Below are 26,428 nucleotides of genomic sequence, written 5' to 3'. Positions count from 1 at the left end.
GCGCAATCTTCCGGAGAAAGGCGAAGAACAACTGCTCGAAGTCTTCAACAAGGTCTGGGAAAGCGGAGAAATCTCGGGAGAGTGGAAACACTCAACAGTGATTCCCATCCCGAAGCCGGGAATGTCGTAGGACAAGGGCAAGAACGAATCTCCCGCCTACTCTCCATTTCAGACCGGTTTTAGACCTAGCCTTAGCACCACGGACAGCATAGCTGTCATTCACAAAGACGTGCTGCCCAAACAACCTTCTAACAGACCAAAGACAGTGGTGGCATTTGATGTAAAAAAAGCCTTCGACTCGGTACCTCACTGGGCAGTGAGTGATTCGAGAAGCCATCAACAGAGGCCTTAAAGACAAATGCCTACCGTCCATCAGGTCATTCTCAACTGAGCGAACATTTTCTGTGCAAGTCGGCAGAACAGAAGGGAAGACGACTGTCCTTACCAGAGGCGTACCACAAGGCGCAGTGATATCCCCCACGTTTTGCAACATGGTGATGGCGGACCTTGCATTCGAACTGGACAAACATGAATGCTTAAATTATACCATCTACGCCGATGACATTGCGCTGTGGTCAGTCGCCCCAACCATCTTACTGCAGCAACACTACCTAAACGGCGGCTTGGACGCAATGGCCTGCTTTCTGGAGAATATTAATATGGAAATATCTGCCGAAAAGACACAGTATGTAATAGTAGCCAACAAAACAGGCAGAAAACGATTCAGCTCAATGAGGTTGGAGGTAAATGGAACGACCATTCAAAGGGTCCCGGAAGTCAAAATTCTTGGCGTGATTATCCAAGAAGACGGCCGAGCGACCAAATTGTACGATAACATTAGAACAACATGGAAGAGCACCATTGGAATAATCAGCAAGATCACAAGCAAATCATGGCGGGCACAAGAACATACCCTCCGAAGGCTTGTACGTGACCTGCTGGTCTCAAAAACAATCTACGGGAGGAACTACCCTCGCCTCTTTAGGGCTCAGAAGGACGGACTAGAGCATTTGAACAGCAACGCCAGAAGGCTCATCACTGGGCTCCCTGAGTGTACAAACTTGAAGATTTGATTGAAATCGCCGATATCAACAGGCTGAACGAAATTGCGGCAGAGGACACACTAAGCCACGTATTGAGGCTACAGACGACACCGGCGGGAAGAAAGATTCTTAACAAGCTAGGATATCAATACGCCACCCACCTGTACTAAACTGCATCCCCGCCATGGGAAGACACCTTCATTACAGAGACAAAGCACACCCCTCAAAATATGGGCAAAGAACAAGAATATAGATGTACCATGGCAAGGGGCCATCTCAAGCAAGCACAAGCCGAAGTAGAATCGGGAAAGACTGTTTATTACTCGCATGCGGCCGTCTATAAAGACGCCGTAGCTATGGCGACAGTTAACAGCAAGGGGGACTTGGCTCTCTTAAAGCTAAACGAGTCCATTGCTTCTCGAAATGCCGAACTGAAGGCTATTCTTATGGCAGTTGAAAACTCTGACCCTTAACAAGAATACCTTGTCTACACGGACTCTAAGGCCGCATACGAAGAATGCAGGAACCCATCCACTTCCAACAAGACTGCAAAGGCCACCAAAGCACGCGTCATAAACCGACAGACAAAGCTTAGTGTGAGATAGATCCCAGGCCACCAAAACATACTTGGGAACGAGGCAGCACATGCCTCAGCACGGGTCATGCTCTCTTCTCCTTCTTCTGATCCCGGCTATGGTGACCTCACGTGCTCTTCAGAAAGACAAGACCCTACAGCCGTCAAGGACGATGAGTGAACAGAGCGCCGAGAGAGGCTCCATGCACTCAGAAAACAAAACTCACACCCCTTGCCGGATGGACCCTACTCCATATGGGACAGGGTCTGCTTCAGGCGGCTACGCACGGGAACCGCCATGGTACCTAAACGTACTGCAATGTACGCTTGGAACAAGCAACGACCGAAAAGGTATAACTAGAGCCACTAAATGAGCTGCGCTTAGAGTATCGGCACTCCGTTCCTCGGCATTGTTGTGGGCGCCGCCATTTTGGCTCGTATGCAGAGCAGACGCAACTGCCGATAGTCATGATTTAAAAGTGTGGCTTCCTCAGCATTAGATTCTGTGTTAGGAAGCTCATGTAATATTGCTTTCCTCTGTCGCGAACTGTTTAAACATTTGTGGAGGGCGGAAAAGCGTTTCCCGTGATTTCAGATAAAGCTTCAGATAACTGGCAACCATGATTTTAAGACACAATATGGCCAAGTGTCGTTACTCTGAAGCGTAGCTTATTTAGTGGCACTAGGTATAACGAAGACAACTCAGACCCCGCAGACAACATGGACGAAAGCCTCTGCCGACACTGCAAGGTCGTGGCCTCAGAAAATCACGTTTTCTGGGACTGCATAAACATTTTTGAGAGAAAAGAAGAAATTTTACATACCATTCCCGAGGATCAAATACAGAAGAGTTTGGCGGAATGGACCAGACCATCCGGCTCACCCAAGCATCGAAAGGAACTATTCGACTCCCTCCTTCAGTTCATTGAGGAGGCTCACCTGACTCATTTCATTTAATCCCCCCCCCCCCCCCCCCCCAGGACAGCACCGACGGCTTAAGCCCAGCTGACCTGGCCCTGGTGTTTCTTTCATCTTGTTATTATTAAAGGCGTTTTCAAACAAACAAAAAAAAAACTTTTCCAGGATCCAGTGACTTCATTTTAAATGTAGGTGCTTCACCATTCCTTTAAAGCTTGAACCGTCGATATTTGGGTTGAATGAGTGCGTGGGCTATTTACGGCTGACAAAGCCACCAAACGCTTTCAGAAAAAACTGGCTTAGATAAGTAACAAATCAGATCGAATCTTCGGTTGCCGCTCGGCTTCCGCTGTAAATCGAAGCTGTAGAGGCGCGAATGACGAGATACAAAATAATGTCATGTGGACTGAAAAATGCTACCCGCGTTGAAATTATGAGCAATTGAACGTCTTGCTCACCCTAGAGGACAGGGCATGCCGTTTATTTATTTATTTTTAATCCAGCCACTCTCTCGTCATTTGCTGGGACCTGGGCTAGCTCCGTGAATTAAAGATGGCTCTCATTATGCTCCGAGGGACAAGTGACGCACGGAAGCTCTCTACTTAGCGTAGTGAGTAACTGAGGTAGATTTCGACTTCTGCTTCGCACTTTTGAAAGCAGCCCCGCTGTAAAAGTTAGTCTTTCTACCATGGGCAGAACACGCTTTGTTTGGGTACCAGCCCTGCAACCACTGGCACGCTTTGGCTTTTGGTACTCCGGCTAGTTCGAGCAAGACACCGCTTGTTATTAAGGCTACAGCAGTTAACATCCATCCGTTCATCCAGGCTCGAAAATCAGACGATCCACATACACCATCAGCAAGATGGAGGCGCCCAGATGCCGTTCGTGCAATCCTCTATATATAGGAATCTTTTCCCTTATTTTTCGTCCTTTTTGTCACTTTGCATACTCGTACGACTTTATTTGCACAATAAGAGATCAGAATAAGATATCTGAGACATCTGAAACGGTTCCGTAAAGAACGTCGCCGGGTATGTCAAATTCTTTTTTTTTCTTTTCTTTTACCACGCCCTTTATCAGCTCGCACAACTAAAAGAAGAAAAACGTACTGCGTCGTTCGTATTTTTTGTTTATTATTGCAACACATTTCAATGCAAAAGTAACAAGGAGGGGTAGAGTATAAATGGCAGTTTGATAAAGACTTTATTATATGTAATTTATTCCAGTAGAAACAGACAGCATTTTACCCACAAGTTAGGCAAAATTATTTTTCGAATCTTCCACTTCTCATGAAGTAGCAGTCGTTTTAGTTACGCCAAGTTCATCTTCGCACTGCAGCGTGTGTATAAAGAGACTTTCACTTTCGGCGTCCTGACAACAAAAAACAAAAAAAAACAACACAAAAACAGGTTAAAGTCAAGTTGGCAAAAAAAACAGTAAAGCCAAGGTCACATTGCTTATACGTCATTCAGAATACAGTCTGCATACTGACTCGAACGCCAGTCACCGCGAGTTCCGTGCATCGAATGCCGCATGGCAATGAGTTCAAAGAGAAAGCTTGGCCCGCGGCATTCGAACCACGGATATTGCTGTGACTCGTGTTTGCAGACTGTCCTTTGTATGATGTATGAGCAGTGTGACTCCGGCTGAACGCAACAGGATAGACTAAATTAATGCCTTGCATTGTAATAAAAACTGCATCACAATATCAATAGCAATTTTTAGAATAGGGGGCCCCAAAACTTGGGGGCCTCAAAGAAATAGGGGCTCACCACTGCGCGTGCGCAGAACCCAAACTCCGTTTAGTGTTTTGGGTTGGCGCTCGCCCCCCACGCAGAATTCGAGAAATAACGTGGGGCCCAGTGGTGCAAAACTATCGATAGTAAAAAAGAAGGATCAATATTACTATCGATAGTCGACTATCGAAAAACTATCGATAGTACTATCGATAGTCGACTATCGAATAACTATTGATAGTCGACTATCGAACTATCGACAGTCCTGCGGCACTAACGATAGTTTTGGAAAAAAACTATCGAAAGTATCGATAGTCAATTTATTGATAGTTTAGCATCACAAACCCGGCCCCAGTTTCTTGGGGCCGGGTTGCGTCGGCAAACATGGCGGCGCCCTTTCCGCTCGCTTTGAGCAAATTTGCCATGGTCCCTGCACTATTAGCCAATTTCATTACCAATAAATGGTACAACCGGCTTTCGCTTAGCTTTATCTCGCTCAAGTGACAAAGAATGAGCGGTGAGCTCGCCCCATCTTAAAGATCGTCCCTGATTCTGGCCGTTCCTAGGCCTAAACAGACGCGGTAACCGTTGGCATGGCAACACATTGCTGTCTCCGTGGCTCCGAGTGGATTTCGTTCGTGGCAAGATACCTGCAGCTTGAAAACATGTATTTCACGGCTTCAAAGTCGCTCCAGCTGAGATCCAAATAGAGCAGCTGCTCGCAGAGTTTGCTCGTTCGCGTCCGTCTCAGTTTTGGCATAGTTGAAGGCCTAAATCTTCGACGACAGACGATCAAAGCGCCAATGAGGTTATAAGTACTAGGAGGGGGCACGTTGCATGATTGGTGAAGCCTAGTCATAAAAAGTTTAAACGATATTGTGCCAAACGTGACCGCAGATCCCTCTAGCGATTGGTGCGCGTGATATGTCACGTGCGGGATGGATGGTTGATTGTAAAAGGATTCCTTGCAGGCTTGCGCGCGCTCCGTCCGGTAGGTTTTATCTGTTCAAAGGCTAGACGAAGGCTAGCTACGGTCACGTGATGTGGTCATGTTGGGCTGGTAAGTGAGGAGAGTAAGGAGGAAAATGAGAAAGAGGAGAGGCGTCTAGAGAGCATGGCTTGTGGAGGCTACGCGGCTGCCTTCTATTCTCCATGCAAAGCGCACACGAACGCCCGAAAAATCTGAGAACGAGCGCGAAATTAGAACGCGGGTTGGATTGTTTCGGCTCAATACAGCCAACAATTATACTGATTTTAGGTTGTCTCTTGTTTTAGCCGGGTTGTTTGGGATTAACCTTAACTGCTAAATGTTTGGGATTAACCTTAACTGCTAAATGCACATGTTTTACGTTTTTTTAATATCTTTCTTTTTTGATTATTTCGCTCGTTAGCCGCATTGGCGCTGCAAGCGAGAAACGTAAGCGCGCTGCGCTGCCTTGCCAAACCCCCATTCTATAAGCCGCCGAAGCCAACCTCGTTGCGTTTGGGTCCCCCGATTTCTTAGGAGAACCTGAACGTTGTAGCCCCCTATTCTGAAACTCTCTAGTAATTCCAAATACCCAGCGATTCCAGACCTGTATTCCACTCGCTGCTATTTTCTCTGGTTACTGCTACTACGTTGCTCATCGCCAGTACCTATCTTTTCTGTGACTTCATCATAAGCTTTTTTTGCTTGCTTGCGAGGGCCTAGTAGGCCCTTTGCTCGGCACTCCAGCCGACAAGGCATGTGAATGTCAATTTCTTTAGTCACCACTCCCGCCTTACGACGAAGAACTCGCCAATGTCTCCGGCTTAATTTCCGATGACAATCAAGGTGTGTTCCAGAATGTCGTCCGCGGAACAAAGGGACGCTGCCCAAGTCATGGCTCTAGTTCCAGCGAAAAGACCATCATTACCCAAACAAAGCCATCTGCCGGTCTCGTTGTACTTTTCACTCCTGTGGATGGAGATGTATGAATTGACTCTATCAATTCGGTTCGTCTCACGTCCACTCTGGAGACTCTCGTGCCTTTGTGTGTCATTGAGGTGCGCTATACAGTCGGCAGAACCTCCTAGCGATTGACACGAGAAATGCACAGACGACACGTTCTCTTCTTGGACAGACTACGCTTTGCGGTATACATGTGCGTGTTTTAGAGCCTCGTGGAAACGCCTCCAGCGTTGGAATCGTCCGCGACATTGACAGCACCGTCTCAGACTCCGCAATACTCGGTGTTCTGCGCTCGAAAGCAAGCATCCGCAACGTCCGTTGCATCGGCAAGTTCACCACTATTCGCATTGAGTTTGCTTCTCCTACAATTCCTGGTCACGTCAACGTCGGCCTGGTTCGACATTGTCGACTTGTATGTCAATAACACCATTCAATTAAACCGATGCGGTTTGTTTGTACATGCTGCGGCTGTCTGTAAGCGGTCGCTAACTTGCCTCCGATGCGCACACCCCCCCGCAACTACGGAGTTTAAAGGCTCGAACACTCTTTGCGTTAACTGCAAGAAGCCACATTAAACAACATCACAACAGTGCCCATTTTTGCAAGCTGAGCACCCCGTGTGGTCGCTATCGCTGCGAAAACAGTGTGCCCTTCGCAGAAGCACAAGCCAAAGTTGACAAACGTACGGCCGAGCGTGCGGCTCCCCGAGCCGTAGCTACAACAGAGATGGTTGTCCCAACTGAAAAACCCCAACGAAGACGCCGTCATTATCGACGTCGCCGGGCGGAACAACCTATTGCCGACAAGCAGGACCCATCATCATCGCTTGTCCCCGAAGCCCCGAAGCCAATGAACACAGAGCCTTCACCTAAGGAAGCTCGTGACCTTGGTTCTTCCGGCGAGAAACATCGGACGACAAAGCTACAAAGGAGCGCTGCAAAACAAGACCCCATCGTCGTCTCTTCCAGTTTATGCTGGACCTGTACTCCCGGTAGCTCAAGCTCCCTTGAGTGTTGGACAGGAGGCAACAACTTCACACTCAAATTAATGTAGCCTCATTTCCTGGTTAGGTAGCTTCGTATGCTAAATACTGGTAATAGCGCGAAAATTTCTTCTGCTTCTACAGTATCCATGGGCAAACCAGCTCCTGCATTTTAACGCACTCATAGAGCCTCGGGTCAAAAATTTTCTGCGATGAAAGGTTTTACTCCACTCAGTTTTATTTTTATGACTTCCTCCCCATCTATTTTACATTGGAACGCCCGCAGCACCACTTCTAAAGTAGCAGAATTACAGTATTATTCTTTAACTCAGCCGGTACCTATATACATGCAATTTCGGGTTGCCTCCTCATACATCGCGCTTGAGTTCAGCCGTATATTCATTGCCTTAGCGCGGCAGCCGTGCCTAGCAGCTCGCCACGGGCGTCACTTTTTGTCCACTCTAATGTGCAGCAAGCTGCAGAGGATGCGTTCCATTTGTGTACAGAAACAGCTGAATTTGTAACATGCACTGTTCATATTTCGCTCCTTTAGGATGATCATTCTGCATGTATATATATGTATATGCCCTTCTGGTCGTTTTGTCGCGAAGTGCATTCGTAGCCAACGTCTTCAATTTTCTGGTCGTTTCCTTATATGCGTAGATTTTAACGCACACTATCCTCTTTGGGGTAGTAAACGCACGACGTCTCGGGTTGCGGCTCTCGCAGATGAGATTGAATCAACGGATTTTATTATTCTGAATGACAGCTGTCTCACATTTTTTGGTCATCGCGGAGAACCTAGCGTGCTGGACCTTACTCTCGCTCCCCCAGATCTAGACGTGTACTGGTCGTTGGATGCGGTGAATATATACCCGAAGTGTGCCGCCACCCACGTCATCAATACAGTGTAACAAATTGGGACGTATGCCGCGAAGCTTTTCGCTTTCTTGGGCCGTCTGAGGATATACTAAAAATGTTTCCTACATGTCTTGTTAAATCCACAACTAAAATATCTTTAAAGGAACACTGACACCCCCCCAAAAAATGTTTGTTTTCATTTTTTGACAGGCGATTCTTTATGGTGTCAGAAGACTACCCAATCAATATTTTGCTACAGAGTCACGTATATTTTTAATAAAGCCAAAAAAAAAAAGCGCAACTGTTAAAAACCAAAACCGAAACCTTCGCGCGAAGGTCGGTGAAGTGGAGAGGAGAGAGTGAGTGGTGGAAGTCACGTGACTACACCCAACCGTGCGTTTTTTTTTTTTTTTTTTTTACGCGCAGCAGTTGAAATACGTTGCGGGAACCGTTCGCAGTGCGATTCCTTTGCAGTTATGTTTGTTCCGCTCGCTCTTTTGTACTTCAAGATTAGTTGTTTTGTGCATTTAAGTGCTGGCAATTAGTAGTGAGTGCCCGTGGTGAAGTCCCGTGATCGGCTCCGAAAAGAATACTCCCAAGATGTTGCGTGAAGAGCTGCCTCACATGTCCTGCATCTGAAAGTGGCATAGTGCGGCAGAGTGCACAAGTTTCCGAAAGATGAACGGGTCGGGATCAATAGCTGGCTGCAATTCCTGTAGAACAGTTACGGGCCCCTCGGAAAGCGGAGGCTACCCGATTTATATGCTCCTTGCATTTTGTGGAAAGTGACTACGTTGAGTTCGTTGGTGTCAACAAGGGAATTCCATACCATTTAGTTCAGCGACGTATCGTCCACAGCAATTTTTTTTTCTTTCAGTGATAATTGTTAAAAAAAAGGAATGTAAACATCGCAAAATGTTTGACGAAAAACAAAAATTACGCCCACAGTAGGGATTGAATCCGTGCCCGCTGTGTGTGAAGTGGACGACTTTCCACTGAGCTACTAGAGAACTCTTTCGACCACAGTAATGCAGCCGGTCGACTGCAGGTCCGAATGTTTGCTGTAGATTTCCCTCCAGTACATCTACTCCCAGCTCGAAGTCGGGCAGCACCAGGCATTGGCCACATTCGCACCTAGTGAAGAAATCGTACGCGTGCATATTCAACTCGAAGTATGCACTTCGTGCTTGACGTTTGCGCGAGCGGTGTCTTCAGGCACGAGAAGGGAGCGACGGCTCAGCGACGTCTTCGTGCAATCGACTTGGTGGTCGGGCGTGTCGAACGCGATGAATACCAATTCTTTTGATCAGTTAAAAAGTTTTCTTTCGAAGGAAGGCAGAATTCGCCGGAACCGTGAACGGCAGTCCTGAAGTAGAGGTCCCACGCCCGTCGTTCGCTGTCATCGCCGTCCCCGCGAGTCCCACGATACGCGAAACGACGCCATGTTGAGAATTACACACTGAACGCACAGAATGCTTCCGGTTCTTTGCGCAACTTTTTTTTTTTCAATCAACCTATTTGCAGCTTTCTAGAAGCCACAAAAAATGGGTTTCGTATTTTTTTTTCTATTTTTAATATTGAGCGTGTGCGTTCAATGAGCAAGGACTTTGATTAAATTTTTTGGTTGGGTCTAAACCTTAGAGAACGGCCCGTGACCACGGAAAAGAGAGTGAGCGCGACTCAAACCGACCAGTTCTTGATCGGCGGTTTTCGGGCGGAAAGAAATCGAATTTCGAGCCGCAAATTCTGTTCTGCGTAGTTGGGCTCTCATATATCACGTACACCTAAAAACATCGGCGAGCATAAATGCCCTGTCAGTGTCCCTTTAACGATATCTCAGCCTTCACCGGATATGAATTTTGTACGCTTAATTTCTGTTCGCCGCCGTACTCAGCGCCGTGCGCGCCGATCTGCTAAGGCACCACATCGGGTAGACTGTCGTCGTGTTACGTCAGCTTTACGGCGGCATGCTCGCACACTTTGTCGTCGACAATTTCGTCAATTTGCCTCGTCATTAACGAGATGTACACCCAAGCCAAAGATCTACAAAGTACTGAGATGTATGGGCGGCTCTCCAACACCTCGAGATCTGTTCATTGCCCTCCCTCTTAAGACTGGTCTTGAATTATCACGACTTGCTGACCATTTTGCGGTGCTGTTCATGGGACCCCAACGCCTTTCTAAATCTTCCTATCTTCGATCACTGACTGATCCTGCACGAAGTCCACAAGTCTGGATCATATTTTCACTAGGTTGGAACTGAAAGCGGCTCTTAAGAAATGCTGCTTCTGGTTTTAATATGGCATTACTTATCAAGCGTTGCGTAACCTGAGTGATAAGTCAGGCATCGTCTTGCTCGAACGCTTCAATCTAGCGTGATATGCTGGCAGCTGGTATTCTTCCGCAAGAGTGGAAGCATGCTATAGTAACCCCCATTTTGAAACGAGGCAACCCTTCGTCAGAACTGTGTGGGAGCAACTGGCTTCCCTCCCCCAAGAAGGCGTGAGCCGCGGACGTTCCGGGCGAAGCCGTCTGACTTCGAGCCCGGTCGTTCCGTATCGTGTCGGGGACAATACGCCACCATGCTGATTTACTCTCGCACTCCTCCGCGCGTCTCCCCGATTTCGGGGGAACAGCGAGATCGCGCGAGGGACAGTCGGCCTGCCCTCCGAGTGGACGGCCGTGTGGTCGAGGAGTCCTGGATTGGACTTTGGGCAACGGGTCGAGTCGCGGCGCGAGCTCGTCCTACCGGCGATGACTCCACGCTAGTGATTACCCTGGCTCTGGCAGTCGGCGTCCCCACTACCTGTGGACGTCCGTCTGCCGAGAGCCCTGGCCCCGAACTCCTGCGACGACGGGTAGCGGCGTGAGCTCGTCCGACCGGCGATGACTCCTGCGCTGCGGGCACACTGTGTCCACGGCTCGCTTGACCGCAGTGTCTTGTTGGGGACCCCTGGTACACAATAAACGCTGTTGGATACCGGGATCATCATTGTTGGCATGGCGTTTGCCGAACCCGGCGCGGCGACAGCCCTCGTCAAGCCGCGCGGTGGGACGGGCATCGGATTTCCCCTTTGACCGGACAGGTCCCCGGACGTAAAGGTGCGTAATCCTTCCTCCCTTTATTCCCACAACTGTCATCGTACCGCCCAATATCCTTGACCTCGTGCGCTGGAAAACTTCTGGAACGCTTGGTGCTTACGCGTCCCCAGTGGTACCTTGACGATATTAAAGGACTGCCACCTGAGCTCGCCGGATTCAGAAGGGGGCGCTGCACTGTATCGTGAGCCTTACATCAGCCCCTTCTGATCCTTCCCCTTTTGATCGATGCATGCTATGTCCCTTTATGCAAACATGCCTCGCGCGTGTTGCAAACATGCTAGAAGACCTTGGACTTGCCGTCTCAGCGCAAATCAACAGCGGTGCTCGCTTAATCCCGCGCTCCCTTCCGTAACGGACTTCAGCGGCTTTGTGTGAGACTCGAGTACCACGCTTGCGTGACTATCGATACTTAGTGTACTTTTGCTTCCCGACTTTATTGGCGTCGACAAGTTACGAACCTTGTCCGTCAGACGGCGAAGACGACATCTCTGTGCTGTCGTCGATAATTTTGTCAAGGTCACTGAGAGAGAGAGAGAGAGAGAGAAAACATGTTTATTGGAAAGATGAAGAGGTTATCCCGCGGGAATTTGCAGGATTGCTACTTCATACATGGGAAAGGGAGAAAGGGGCAAAAAAGACAAAGAAAGAAAAGGAAAGAAAGAAAACTTTGAGGATGGCTGTCAGTTACTTTTGGAGGGTGTCCTACAGTATTTTATCAAGTTGAGTCGTTTGGAGAAAACGAATCAATGAGCTCGTCGGCTTGACTCCTTGCAATGTTGATGGCCATGGCCCCAGGAGATGATTGAGCGTGAGCGGTTCTCCGTTGTGAAGAGTCAGGGAGCTTATCATTTCCTTTCTTTGGTCAGCGTAGAGGGCGCAGTGACAAATAACGTGTTCCAGCGTTTCTACGACGTCACAGCTCTCGCAGATGGAGGAGTCCAGCTGACCGGTGAGATTTAGATAATATTTTGTTGAGGCCACGTTCAGTCGTATTCGGTGAAGAGCGGTTTCTGTCCGACGTTTGAGCCCCCGGGGAGGGCGAAAGGTAAGAAAGGGGTCAATGTTGTGAAGGTGTCTGTAGTGATATAATGGATTCGCCCAGAGGGTGTTTACTAGAGCCGCAGTAATGCGGTTGGTTGTAGCTCTGGCGTCTGAACGTGAAAATGGAATTACCAGTTTGGACGTAAGATGATGTGCATTCTTGGCTGCCAAGTCAGCACTTTCGTTGCCTCTAATACCGCAATGGCTCGGGATCCACTGTAAAATTAGTGTGTGACCATTATTTATAGCCTCTTTATGAATTTTTAGGATCTGATGTACCAGCTGAGCATTAATGTTCTTGCTTTTGGTAGATTTAAGGCTTTGAAGGGCTGCCCTTGAGTCAGTAAAGAGTGACCAATTGTTTGGGGCACTCGTAGAAATAAAGTGAATTGCTTCTCTAATCGCTACTAGTTCTGCTGCCGTCGATGATGTTACATGGCCTAGCTTCCCCTGGAGTATTTTGTTTATTGATGGTATAACAAAGCCGTAGCTGGAAGTTTCGCGAGTAGAAGACCCATCAGTGTACACATGAATTCGGGAACGGTGATGCGTGTTAATGGTTTCTAGAGAATGTTGCCTCAATACCTCCGTTGGAGTATACTTTCTTGAATGTATCCCTGGAACATCTAATTTTATAGAAATTACTGGATATATCCATGGTGGTAACAACGAGAACTCTGCTGGTTCAAAGTCTCGTGGAAGATCCGCGTTGTCAACATTCACGATTTGGGAAAAACCAGACGCGCTTCTGCTGTTTCCGATGTCTGCTAGGTAGTGGTCTTTGTGCCTTGTGAGGTGGCGGAGGTGTGCTCGAAGGGTTCTTGAAGTCTCAGCGCGCCAATCGGAACAGCCCCTGCCTCAGCTACAGTTCCGACATTTGAGGTGCATCTTGGGAGCCCTAGACAGGCTCGTAGAGCTTGAGCCTGCATACCTTCCAATGCTCTTATATTTGTACGGCACATCCCATGAAGTACAGGTAGGCTGTATCGAAGGAAACCGACAAAAAGGGCGTTATATAGTTGAAGAAGGGCGGCTACAGAGGCGCCCCACTTAGTGCCACTAATGAATCGGATGAGCTGAATAATGCCAAGAAGCTTTCTTTTCATTTGTTTTATGTGCGGTGTCCATGTCAAAGACTTGTCCAGAACTATTCCGAGGAATCTGTGCGTGTTCACATATGATATGGGATGACCATCAACTGTCAGACAGTACCTATGAGTACTCTTTCTGGTAAAAGCCATGGCAGCCGACTTTGATGGCGATAGAGATAGTCCACGGTGTTGTAAGTAGCTGGAGATGATCTCAAGTGATTTCTGTAAGCGGATTCGATTAAATCGCTGCGTAATTGATGACGTCCATATGCAGATGTCGTCCGCGTAAAGTGTAATGTTGACGCTCCGGGGAAGTTTGTTTACGAGTGCCAGGAGGGTAATATTGAAAAGTGTAGCAATGAGAACTCCGCCTTGCGGCACGCCTCGAAACACTGTATGCTCAGTCGTTTTCCCGTCTGCTGTCAGCATGTGAACTGTTCGACTATCTAAGTAGCTTAAAAGCCACGCGTAGAGACGTCCTTTTATTCCTGCATAGCTTAGGGCGTCACGGATAGCCTTGTGACTTATTGAGTCAAACGCGCCTTTTATATCTAGAAATACAGCGGTAGTGATTCGCCGACACTTCCTTTGTTCTTGGATGCTAGTTGTGAAATCAATGACGTTGTCCAGGGAATTCCTCCCTCGTCTGAAGCCTGCCATACACTCAGGGTATATCTCAGATTGTTCAAGGTACCATTCTAGTCGTGTGTGAATCATTTTTTCCATCACTTTGCCGACACAAGAAGACAACGCGACTGGGCGGAAAGATAATATGTCCAGAGGTGATTTACCTTGCTTAAGGATAGGTATGATGCGCGATGTTTTCCACTCCCGGGGTACCTGGCTAGTTTCCCATGACATGTTGTAAAGTTTTAAGAGCCTCTGTCTACCCTTGTTACCAAGATGAGCTAATGCTGAGTAAGTTATACCATCTGGTCCGGGAGAAGACGAGTAGTTCAATCCGGAAAGTACATCTTCCAGTTCACGAGCATCAAATAATACGTCCATGTGGTTACACGCTCGGATCTGACTATGAAGTTTAACAAGTGTTGCCACCGGATTCGCAACATTTTCTGTAAGTTTTTTGCAGTAGGCTTCAGCCAAAACTAGTTCTGAAACATCTTGTTTCAGTGCAAGTGCCCGGAAAGGGTGACGTTGTTGAGGTGTTGTCCGCAAGCTCCGTGCTAGGTTGTATATCTGAGAAAGAGGCCTGCGTGGATCTAAAGTTACGCAGTGAGCTCTCCAACGGCGCCTAGCCAGTTTGTCTAGGTGACGTTTTATACGTTTTTGCTGGCGTCTCGTTTTGCGCAGATCTTCAGGGTCGTGTGTTTTTCTAACCTTTCGCTCGCATCTTCTTCGAAGCGCGCGAAGTCGTTCATATTCTGCATCGATGACAGGGTAGGTTCGAGGCAGGTTATATGTTTTCGTGGATTGCTTCACAACCTCTTGAATACCATTAAAAAACTCTTCGTTGCTGTCGAATGAATCACACGCGTTTTCAAAGTTAATTTTAAAAAGAGACCAATCGGTGCGCCTAATTGGAGAGGATTCATTATTTGACCCAAATCCCTTGAGCAGAGTGTAGGTTGGAATATGGTCACTCCCATGGCATTCGATGTCTGTGAACCACGTAATTAAATTCGAAAGACCTGCGCTAGCAAATGTCAGATCCAAGCAGCTACTCATCGTAGTTCCACGGAAAAAAGTAGGACTTCCATCGTTCAGCGAAAAGAGGCCATGCTGATGGGTAAGTGTCGCAAGTGAGGTTCCCCGTATAGTTGTCTTCACACTTCCCCATAAGGGGTGATGGGCGTTAAAGTCGCCCGTTAGGATGTGCGGAGAAGGAGTGTTATCAATAATAGAGTTAATACGTTGGGTGTTAAACTGAGTATTTGGCGGAATATACGCCGCGATTATGGTGAATATACGGTGATCGTTTTTGACAGTCAACGCTACGTACTCGTTGTTAGCGTCAGGTGGAAGGGCGTGAGAAATATAGGTAAGGTCTTTCCGAACCGCGACTAGTACTCGACTTGGAGCTGTACCTCGCGTCGAGTGAAAAACCTCGTAACCGGATAGACGAAAATCACTAGCAATGTTTGATTCCGACAAGGCCATGATAGGAAATCGGTACTTATGGCAAAATTGTCGAAAGTCAGATAGTCGGCTGCGGAGACCCCTTGCATTCCATTGTAAAATGGTTGCTTGTGTCCGAATTTGCTCTACTGATAACATATGTAGGCTAGGAGGGAGGGCTTGGACAGAGCATAAAGTCAATCAAAACCAAAATTTTAAACGCTATACTTTCAGGCGCCGTGCCTTCCATACCTTGTAAAATAGATCTTTGCGATTTTAAAAATAAATAAATAAATAGGCTGTGGTGGTACATGTATGGTGAAAATCGGTAGTTGCCTTGAAGCAAAAATGTCTCGTTGAAAGCCAGAGTGTTAGCTTGTGAATCAAGAGTACGGTAACAAAATTTGTAAATAAAATTTAAAAAAAAAGTTTACGAAATTTTTGTGCATTTTCCTGTAGTCGGGGGTTCCCTGGGGTCTGTTTTTCTAGTGATTGAAGTATAACATGACCAGTGCTCGTTTCTTCGGGTGAGGCGAGAGTGGTAAAACTTCAGAGTACCCTTACAATGAAGGACTCTAACGAAAGGATCGCTTCAATCGCGTGATGGAACGTTGATGCCGGTGGAATCGTTTTCAATATTTGACGAAGTGCGGTGAATACCAGTGGTATTATGGTTTTGAAAAACGATGTAGTACCTGTTTCCCCAGCCTGGTTTGGTGCCGAGGTACGCGAATCGGAAGGCCCGTGTGAAGTGATGTCTTTGATGTTTTGTTTTTCCCAAAAAGATGGTTTTCGTGCTTCTCTGAGTGCGGCTGTTGTAGTAGTCGCTACAGCTCCAGGGTCGTCGATTTTGTTCTCCAGGTTCTTAAGAGGAGGGTACTCCTGAGCATTTAGTGACGGCACACTACTGGTGGTGATTCTGGACGCTGGTTTGCCACCTTCAGCCGTTTCCTTGTTTGCCTGACGTTTAGCGTGCACGGCATATTTTGCCTCGCGAAAAGTGGTGTTGTGTTCTAGCCGATACCTTGTAACTTCAGTCTCTCGTACCTTGACTGGGCACTCGGCTGAGTTAGAGGCGTGCTGTCCTTGACAGTTAACGCAGTTGGGATTGGCTTCACACGTGCCTTCGTGACGCAGTCCACATCGATAACACAATTGAAACTCTGCTGTGCACGCAGCTGCAATATGGCCGAACTTGTAACATCTATAGCACTGCAAGGGGCGTGCTCGGTAGGGGATCACCTCAGTTCTTACAAGCCCCACTTTGACGTGTTGAGGAGCTACTTTCCCTGTGAAGGCGACTCGCACCACGGGTGACGTCTTCCCAAGTCGCTTCACCTCTGCCACGCCAACGGAGGACTGCAGATGTGTTTTAATGTCGTCTTCTGTGCAGTCAGGGTCAATGTCTCGCAGAATGCCAAAACAGTTTGAGCGATCTCTCGGCAGAAAGGCTCTGACCGGTACTGCGCATAGCTTGGACAGCTTGAGAAGCTCCGCTTTAAAGAGAGGTCGCTTCACATCAACTGCGACAATGTTCCGAGCTTTGTTAATCCGGACAACACTCACCATGCCTGGAGCAACGTTGTTCAGGTAGTCTGTAAGCTTGAGTTTGCTGAGCGACTCGACCTTGTGGTTCTCAGTCGGGATGAACAATACCGTGGATCCAACTTGTAGGTTGCCTTCATCCTTGAGAGATGAAGCATGACACCGTGGGTCCGTCTTACGTCTCTTCTTTCCCTGAGCAGTCTCGAATTCATCGTCGTCGGGCAGCATGTCGTCGTCATCGCAGGCAGACACAATTGTAGAGGAGGTGCAAGTCATTGCATCTGTTGTCGGTTCCTTGGTCGGAATTTGATAGCCGTCTTTGAAAGACGTCCCCGAATCTGTTATGTCTTGCAGGGCGGCGAGCATCAGTTGGTCTGTTGATTCAGGGTTCATTTTTGCAGGAAGCTTGGCCTCCCTGAAGGGGGCCCTTCGCGAAGAGAGGTCCGATACTTCTCTGCTGTTGCGTAATCGGTGGATACGAAGTGCAGGCCCGCTATTTAGCAAATATTTCGTTAAATCTCTGGAGACACAAATAGAATTACCAGAGGCAGTGTCGTCGTCGTCGTCTTCCCAAGGTCACTGCAATGTCCCGAGGTGTCCTACAGATATGGGCCTCTTTTGCCTGTGCGTGCGTTTGATCTCTTTGTGCGTCACGTATGTTCTCTTCATTTGCAACTGTTTTTAACAAAGGAGATTTCTGCGTAGAGTGTGGTTGGGAAGGGCTTTGTGAATATATATAGGATGGTCGAGAAATAAACCAGTTAGCTGAGTTTGAGACGTTCTTTCTGTGTCTGTTCCTTCTACTAAAAAGTTTCCAATTTCTTCCACCACAGTCTCAAGTGTTATATGACATGATCTCTTATTCGTCGACTTCGAGGACTTGACTGAGGATCGACCCCTAAAGCCCTACTATACTGTATCGGGCGCTTAACCTTTCCCGAATTTTATATGCCGCGCCATATTTGCCTCCTACGCGATCTTTATGGGATCAACTGGAACGATGCCACAGAGCTGGATTAAGAATGGCTTTCGCTTCTCCCTGGTATTCTCGATTCGAGGCAACGTGGATTGAGGGCAGAGAGATGCCGCTAGTGGTACACGCTGTGAACCGTGCTCTTCAACATCTGGTCGACTTGCTGAATCAAGCAGTGGTGTCTCCCTCTTCACTGACATACCAGAACGTCATTTCTTATATTATGCCAATCACTGCATTTTTATAGTTGAGGTTCTGGGCGTCATACCCTCCGTCCATACTCAGTTGACTCCCCTTGGAGAAAGAACCCGCTCACCATCTACGAGGATATCCCGGGTTTCCATGGAAAATCACGACACCCCTGTGTGCTTAGTCGAGCCCTGGCAGCAGAGTGCATGGCGTCTCGATATTCCTCGTTTACGGCCATTTATACTGATGGCTCTGTCGACTTCAATTATAATGTTGCGTCTGCAGCTTACCACATCCCCTCAGAATCTTGCTAATGGTCAGGACGGTTCGACCATGCTGTCGTTGACTACAACCAAGCTGAGTAACATACACGCAGCTCTTCTTCACATCGCGACGAAAGCACCAAACAACTGTCTTTTGCAAGAGACTCTCGGTGCGCGGTGCAAAATATCCTCAACAGCAAAGGCGCTAATCTCAATTTGATTTATAGAATAACTAGTCTGTGTCGGCTACTTGTCTCCCATGGCTCTTTCCTGCGAGTACAGTGGATCCCCTCACACATTCGCTTACCCGTAAATGAGATGGCTGACCATCTGGCCTCAACCGCTTTGAAACTATCCACTGCGACATTGAATCTGCTCAGCCAGCCTGACCCGAGATTGGATATTAAGACTTAAAAAGAACACAAGCATCCGGTTTCCTGTGTGGCCTCTGATAAACCTCCTTCTTCAGTCCGTACGTGTGGCTTAACACGGAAGTTCGCTTCCCTCCTCCACCGCCTAAGAACAGACCACGCTCACACGCAAGTAAACCTGCATCGCATAAAAAAAAACTTTTTTTCGAACAAATTGCGATTAACCTGACGCGCGTATTTTTTTTTTTTTTTTTTGTGAACACTGCACTACAGAACAAAAGTCTGCTTCTAGCATCACTAAAAAGCCTCGGTGTTTCATCCACCCTCGTGGACATGCTATTTCCAATGGGTCCACCGTGCCCATCCACGTGCACAGGTCTCCAAAACAACTGTGTTCAGCTTCTTGCACGCCTGTGGGCTTCTGGCAAGGCTGTAGTGTGTGCAAAAATACAACCACCCTTTTTTTTCCACTTGTGTACAAGTGATACTTTTCTCGTGAGTTTTCCTGTGGGACTTTGTGAACGCTTTGTTATACTCGCGTTTTATAGAACTGAACGCTGCCACCAGGGCACGATTTGTTTCTACGCCGCTCCATGCGGCGACTCAAGTTACACTAAGAAGGTGGTTTACGCTCCCACTTTCTGCGTCGTCCCCTCGCCTCCGTTGTTTCCCCTTTCTTTTTTTTTGGTGACGCGCGTATGTTGATTATACATGTTACTTCTGTTTTAGAGGGGGCGTCGGAATAAAGAGAACGCCGCCTTTTACTTTTTTTAGCTTTCCCTGGAGACGGCCATAACCCGGTTGTCCTTGATGTAGTCTTCTGTTATAGCGTGCCTGTGTGTTGCAAGCGCCACTCTCTTTGTGTGAGCTTGTTTTTAGAGTCTTGTTTATTATTGCATTCCCACTTTCTTTCGATCTCAGACTGAAACATTCTGCAACTTGTATGTCCCAACACTTGAAAAAGAGCAGGCTGTGCTCGAAACGTCGATAATAGTATCCTCCACTACTGCTCGCTATTTTTAGAGCACAGCTCTTAGGCGCCCATTTCTCGGTTGAGCAGCGTCGCCGTCGCCGTCGGCGTAACCGCGCGTAGCATTTTGAAACGATTCCCATAATGACGTCACGACGGTAAAATTTCCACGCTAAATATTGCGGAACGATTTCCCGCCAAATTTTGCGGGAAAATTTTAACCTCGTAACGTCACACGTGACGTCACGTGACATTTAGTAGAAAATATTTTCCGCTAAATGTAGCAGAAAAAATTCCCCCGCTAAATTTAGCAAGGAAACTAACGTGATGTGACCTCCACACCAATTCAGTTTCCCCGCTAAATTTAGCGAAAATATTTTTGCTGAATTTCCCACTAAATTTAGCGGGAGAATGTTGGTAATTTCCGACTAAATTTAGCGGAAAATTTAGCGAACATTTTTCGCTAAATGGAAGGAGAGCAGGGGAGGGTTCGGAGGAAGAGGTGTGGCATTCCCTCTTGTCCGTACCCTTCCCTCGTCCGCTTTAAGTGCTGCGCTCTAATTTGGCCTAACAGATATATGTAAACGTCTTTCATTTTTTCTACGTTTGATACTCTCTCGGTGAAGAATGGTTTTCTAACACTTTGGATTAAATAGAAGACTTTGACGAGCGTGTTGGGACAGATGTAACAGTAAGAAAGCACAAAACCCAAAAAACACAAAGAAAGCAAAGCACAAAGCACAACAATACTCTGCTCATGATACTGTATCTTAATTTCTTTTGATAGTAATTTAGTATCTTGCAAATACATAATGCTTAGCAGGTTTCGATAATGCTTTGCAATTTTCTCAGTGGAACCATATGTTTATTTTCACTAATCAAAATTAGTCAATTTTAATAAATTAATTTGCTAATTAGTACGTTTTTGCTATTCTTGACGTCTGTCAAGGCTGGGTTTGTTCCCACAAAAAGCTTCTTTTTATCTTGAACACTATATTTTAGTGATTTTTGAAAGCTTTCGCTGAAATGCCGTGTATGTGTATATATATATATTTATCGAAGAGGGGTAAAGACAGCTGGCCTTCTAACAAATAGCTTAAAAAAAAGGGTAAAGGGAAAGAGAGCTACCAAAACATTAGGCCAAGGCGCAATTTTTCGCTAGCTTTTCTTTCCTTTCCGTTCCCCTAACTTTAAAGCAATAAATTCGATCAATCATCACTCTTTTCCCTTTTTCGTTCTCCATATTACTACGTCTGCCCTTTCCAATCTTACACCACTCTCCGTATACGGAGCAGCCTGTCCTTTTGGTGAAAAGGGGTTCCTTAAAGGCCTTGGAAGACGAGCCCTTTCCGATATTTGCGAGTTGAAATGACGTGCTACGTTACTGTCGCAACTCGGAACGAGCATGAGCCTTAATTATGCAAGTGGTTAGCGTCGAAACTAATAATGCACAAGAAGCTAGTCAAGACTCGAGTCCGGTAACACCAGTGGCTAAAATATTGACCCAATTTTTGGCCAGCCTTCTTTCCCGTCTTCTTTCTTTAAATTTAATGCAATAAATTCAGTTATATCTCTATGTTTCTATATGTAAATTTCTTATGTATATTATATATAAGAAATATGTAATTGACAGTCCGTCTACAACGGTTCAAAAGTCATAATATTGCTTACCGACATGCCCACCAAATATTCATTACTCTGGAAAAAATAACAACATAGTTTCACCATTAATTGAGATAAACAATATAGATCGTCAGTATCCTTCATTTCTGATATGTTTCGGTTTATATTGAGCTTCCTAAATTCTTTACTCTGAATAACTTTTTTTTTTTTATCTACTCTGCATAAAGCAAATATCAACGTGTCGACGACCTCGAAGAGAGAGCGAGCAGCCATCACAACTCTTAATGGGGACTTTTGGAAATGACAGGAACTTTAAGAACACTAAGTTCAAAGAGGAACGTTGTCAAAAAGTAATTCTGATCTGCTGTATAAGTAAGTACTGTTTTGTTTGTAGCTTAATTTTAGGCTTATTATATTGTATTGTGTTTGCGTTAATGTCTGTAATGAATTTATGTATATTAACAGTTTTAACTTAGAGTAAAGCGTTGTTCATTCAACCTTATTGTTATCATCATAGATAATACTGGTTACTGTTATGCGGACGCAGGCATCAATAAAGTGCGCTTGCTGTCGCGTTACTCAGTAAATGTGTTATGCTTTAGTGACATTACATACCTTTTATCTTTATTCATCTTTACCTTTATTCAGGTACCCACTTCGCCATCAGGTATTACAGGGGGGGGGGGGGGGGGGGTTTACAGTTGTACGAGTGTAAAACTCTTTTTTTTTTTTAAAGCACGGGAGCCTCTTTAGCGGCACCCCATAATCCCCAAAAAAGTGTCCGTCCGTGTAGAGGTGGTCGCATTTTTGCGCGCCGCAGGGACGGCGTTTTTTTTAAAGAATTTGTTTAACGTCCCGATACTTGCTGAACCTATAGTATTTCCACCACGGGCCGGGTTGTGTCGTTCCTACGGCAGGTCATCGCCCGCATGTCTTCACCGTAACCCAAGAGCCGTTGCATCCACACAGAAACCTAACAGTCAGCATAACTCCTAAATAAATTTGTCAGCGGGCAAATCGTTTCGTCAACTAGACGAAGTGCCGTGGACGCGAGTCTCAGGTGCAGGTCACACCGGCAAAGACCGCGGATCATGTTCAAGTTGTTGTGGGGGGCTGCCTGTTGGGGTCCCAAGCCCGACAGAGGTCTACGCACAGATATCCGCAGCATTGGGGAACCCCACCCCCCTTTCCCCTAAACGGGGGTGGTCCCCGTATTCTTGGAATTCAGTGTGATATCTCGCAGCGCTTGAGTTTGCGAGACCCAATATGTGTTGTGTCTGGCACGTACTCCACTTATCTACTGGTTTCAACGTACCTAATACTCACACCCCGAAGGACGGTTGACCCCGTGAGGCACCTTCTGGCGGCTCTCGCTGTAATCATCGGAGCCAGTTTATTTTTTCCGACCATAAATTAACCAGAGCTCGTGTTTCAATGTTTGGGTTCTAGCCGTGGGACCTGTCCTGGGGAGCTGGCCTTTTCGCTTCCTGGCGAGGGTGATTTTGACCGTCCAATTGGTTGAGAGTGTGTCGGGGCATGTACCCAATGTGATTCTAACTAGACCCTGGCTGAGATGGGACAGGCGCACTGTCATAAATCCCGACCGGACGGAATATGGTCGAGTTTGAACGGTCCTGAGCCGCCCAGTAGTTCTCTCCCGCGCATCGCCGCGTTACTCCTGTCGTGCGCGACACCCCTGTGCTCTGCGGCTTAACTGCCGTCCCCACCTTGCGCGGGAGGACATGTGACGCCGAGGCGTCCGTTTTTGTAACTGCTTAACTATGCAAACCGTGCGCGGCAGTTTTGCAGTGTGTCATTTCCTTTTGCGTAACTGTTACTCTTTTTTTTAAAGTGAAGTTTATTTTTGTTTGTTGTATTCATTACAGCTTCGCCTCCAAGTCCGTTAACTCTCCGCCGTTAGCCCCGACAGATTTTATCTGAGGCCTAATAAAAATAAATAAAAATAATATGCCTCTGTCTGCTTCAGGCGTCAGTCTTAAAGCCAATTTAAATAAAATGAATTGGATCCTTGGATCAAATTAAAATCCCACAGCAAAGCTAATTGGGAAGGGCCGAAACCGGGACTGGCCAAAGGACAAGAAGTCCAACTCCAACCAGCATCTGGACCACATCTTTCACGATGACCCCCGGTCCCCGACGGCAAACACACTTCATGGTGCCCATCGAGGTCCGGGACCCAAACCACCTAACATCTCTATTGTTCGTCTGTCTTATTAAGTGAAGCCGGCGAAAAACGGCACCTAATTTCTCATTGGCTCAACAAAACGGCACATAAATTCCCATTGGCTCAGCGAAATGGCACCTAAATTTTCATTCCCAATAAAACAACAAGAAAGGCACAGCAACGCAAATGCTTTATCAAGGAAGCTGGCGAGTGCGCTCAAAATCAAAGCGGACGCGCCTCAGAAATAAAACACAAAGAAGAGCACAGCAACGCAATGCTTCGTCACGGAAGACGTCGTGAAGCCGGCCGGGTTCGCCGCGCCTGCGCAGTTGGGGAGCGTGATTTTACAGCCGGAGCGCCGTATGAAAAAGGAAGGCGTGGCGCACTGTTTGTAGGAATACCCTTCGCATTCCTACACGTAAAGAGTTATAAGTGGCTTGAAGTTTTTCGCTAAATTTAACGCGGAAATTGAAGACGCGTGACCTATGCATCAATTCCGTCTCCGCGCTAAATCTAACATTGATTTCAAAGCCCGAAACCAATTTCGTTTCCTAGCGGAGAAATTAATAAAATATAGGTTCTTTATTCCTAAAAATAATGTTTAATGTCTCCTAAACAAATTGATAAGATCGTTCCTTAAATGCTGCATTCCATACTTTAGGGGACTTCTAAGGTAAAGGTAGCGGCATTTTTTTCCCCATATTCCGTTTTACTTACCTTATTACAAATGTTGTTCGCAACATCAGCACTACTGCTGCTAAATATCCATGGATACGTTCCTAGACTCATTTTAGCCTTTGAAAAAACAAAAGTGCAATCAGCGTTTTGCTTAACATCAGTAAAGATAATTAGACTAAATGTAATGCGATATTTGTCATATATAATCACCGTTTCTTTGGTTTGAATGCATTTCACAATTTTGCTCTGTTTTTCTGAGGAGACACCTATACGATAAAAAAAAAGAAAAAAGGTTTTCCATGATTGTTTTTCTAATAGTTGTAGCACATCGAAGCTTTCATTTTTCCAATTGTCAAAAAGAAAACGCACGTTGGAAGAATTTTCCTAACACGAGTTTCATTCTTCAACTGAGAACCATTCCGCACATTTAGGTGCTCAAACATAGCTCGAATAATCATAACAAACTTTTCACTTTTAACCAAGAATTAATAAACCGATGTAGATCTTACTACAAAATACTGGCTGCCTTGGGTCCTCAGTATCTTCTGACTTTTCGGACATCTCTGAAGAAACTGCGACTTTTGCACCAGGAATGAAGGACATCACTGCCAGAAGCCCAGTGACTGCGACTAAGTAAAATTTCATTTCGTTCTTGATCGACTTCCTATTTCAAGATGCTAGAAGACAACCTGTCCCTTCCTCTTTTATAGCGAATGTGGAAGTCACGCTCTTTGTTTTGTCCAGCTATCCTAAACAACACGATAGGCCGTGTTGACAGTAAAGGTCAGCAAAAAGAGTGTTAAGGGATTTGACGCGAGCAGACAATTCATGTGTCATGAGAGCTTTCTTGTAGCTACGAACAGCTTTCATAACACGACATACTGCTTGTTTACAGTTGAAGGAAGTAGCTTTCTGCAGTTCCAATAGAGCGGCAAGAGAATCTTCGCAAGAACTGCGTTTCTGCAGCGGGATGTTTGGGGAGCATACCTTCTTCACAAAAATGGAAGATCGTTGGTAGATCCTTAGGGAATGCGTTAGCATGACCCTTGGGAAATGCTACACACGTCGCACTTTGGGAAACGCTAACGCTAACCCCTTCACTTTTTTTGTTTTGACTTTTTCATTTGCTCCCTCTATTTTTGCTGCCTCTTTTTGGCTTCGTTACGGGGTCGGTGTTAGCGTTTCCCAAAGGGAAAGTGTGTGGCTTTTCCCAAGGGTCGTGCTAACGCATTTCCTAAGGGTCCACCAATGGATATTTTTTTCATTTTTGTAGCACAGACAAGAGCATACGTGCTCCTCATACAAGTGCTAGTTCAGACTTTAGACTCGCCCCAGCATCCGCGCGCGCATTGGCTTCCACCTTTTGACGTCGCCTCCCTTTCGTCCTTTTCTACCGCTACTCTCCCCCTCTCCACGCTGCAGGCTTCCCTTTCGACTGGTTTGTCTACAGACATACGCCGTCAGTTTTCACCTGTCATGTGGGTACTAATACTAACGCATTAAAATTTACGAGGTTCACATGCATGTTTCAAGTAACCCGGGTCAAAACAAGACATGCAAGATTTCACACATCGCATAAATTAACGTTCTTCAAAAAAGAACGTTGTACTCGGGCACTGCACATCTCATCAGCTCCAGAAAAGCTGGTTCTTCGGCGACTGTGTAGCTGAGCAAGCCGGTTGCGATGAGGCAGCCAATTTTCTTTGTTAGTGCCCTAGCGTGAACGCTCTGGTTTCTCCGTTGGGGCCTGAAAGCTGGCATAATTTCATTTCCATACTCATTGCGGGCCACGTGATGACGCTTCAGGTGATTCAACAAAGGGGTCTTTGTGCTTGTTGGTGTCTTATGGGTGGCACAACATACGAGGCATTTCGACGAAGCAGCACATGTAGGAGCGGCCGAGAAACTTCCACACTCCACTGCGATTTCTCTTCGAACAACATCCCCCTTCTACCACTTCTGCTTCGCTCGTGTAGAGCAGCGGCACCGTTGAACCACTTCTGAAACGTCTCCACGACACGCCTTCCGAATTCGTGCACGAGCTGTCTAGCGCGAAAACGGTCCCTAAAGCAGAGCCGCATGAAAGCGATTTATCGAGCGATCAGACGAGCGACGGCAACAGCGAAGAGAGTCAGCAGCGAGCAGTGGAGATTTTTCACTATCGCTCGTCGCATTGCTCGGTTTTTGGGTTTCTAGAAAACCTTGCGACCGAGTACGACCACTCTGAATGCGCTGTTCTAGTAACACTAGTCGTTGAGACGGGAACTTTCCAACGGT

At 46.6% G+C, this 26,428-nt stretch overlaps 1 protein-coding gene across 1 annotated transcript; it reads right to left on the bottom strand.

Moving 5' to 3' along the window:
* Positions 1 to 3,822: 3,822 nt before the first annotated feature.
* On the bottom strand, positions 3,823 to 24,796 carry LOC115317379. The gene is made up of 5 exons (XM_029976996.2): positions 24,661 to 24,796; positions 24,362 to 24,417; positions 24,191 to 24,268; positions 21,337 to 21,363; positions 3,823 to 3,906 (listed from the first exon to the last, which is right to left on the bottom strand). Exons 1-5 carry the CDS (start codon positions 24,794 to 24,796, stop codon positions 3,823 to 3,825), a joined length of 381 nt encoding a protein of 126 aa, XP_029832856.2.
* Positions 24,797 to 26,428: the final 1,632 nt, after the last annotated feature.

Source organism: Ixodes scapularis, unplaced genomic scaffold, assembly GCF_016920785.2.
Source record: "Ixodes scapularis isolate PalLabHiFi unplaced genomic scaffold, ASM1692078v2 PGA_scaffold3__209_contigs__length_174095766, whole genome shotgun sequence".
NCBI classification, from domain to species: domain Eukaryota; kingdom Metazoa; phylum Arthropoda; class Arachnida; order Ixodida; family Ixodidae; genus Ixodes; species Ixodes scapularis.
Note: the sequence above shows the minus strand (reverse complement) of the source record. Positions and strands in the feature narration are given on the sequence as shown.

What these genes read in the sequence shown, in the direction of transcription:
- LOC115317379 (XM_029976996.2), bottom strand. Translation starts at nt 24,796, where the DNA reads ATGAAATTTTACTTAGTCGCAGTCACTGGGCTTCTGGCAGTGATGTCC. An exon ending in GCATTCAAACCAAAGAAACG is followed by an intron (nt 24,269 to 24,361) that starts GTGATTATATAT and finishes GTTTTTTCAAAG; the next exon opens with GCTAAAATGAGTCTAGGAAC. An exon ending in AATATTTGGTGGGCATGTCG is followed by an intron (nt 3,907 to 21,336) that starts GTAAGCAATATT and finishes TTTTGTTGTCAG; the next exon opens with GACGCCGAAAGTGAAAGTCT.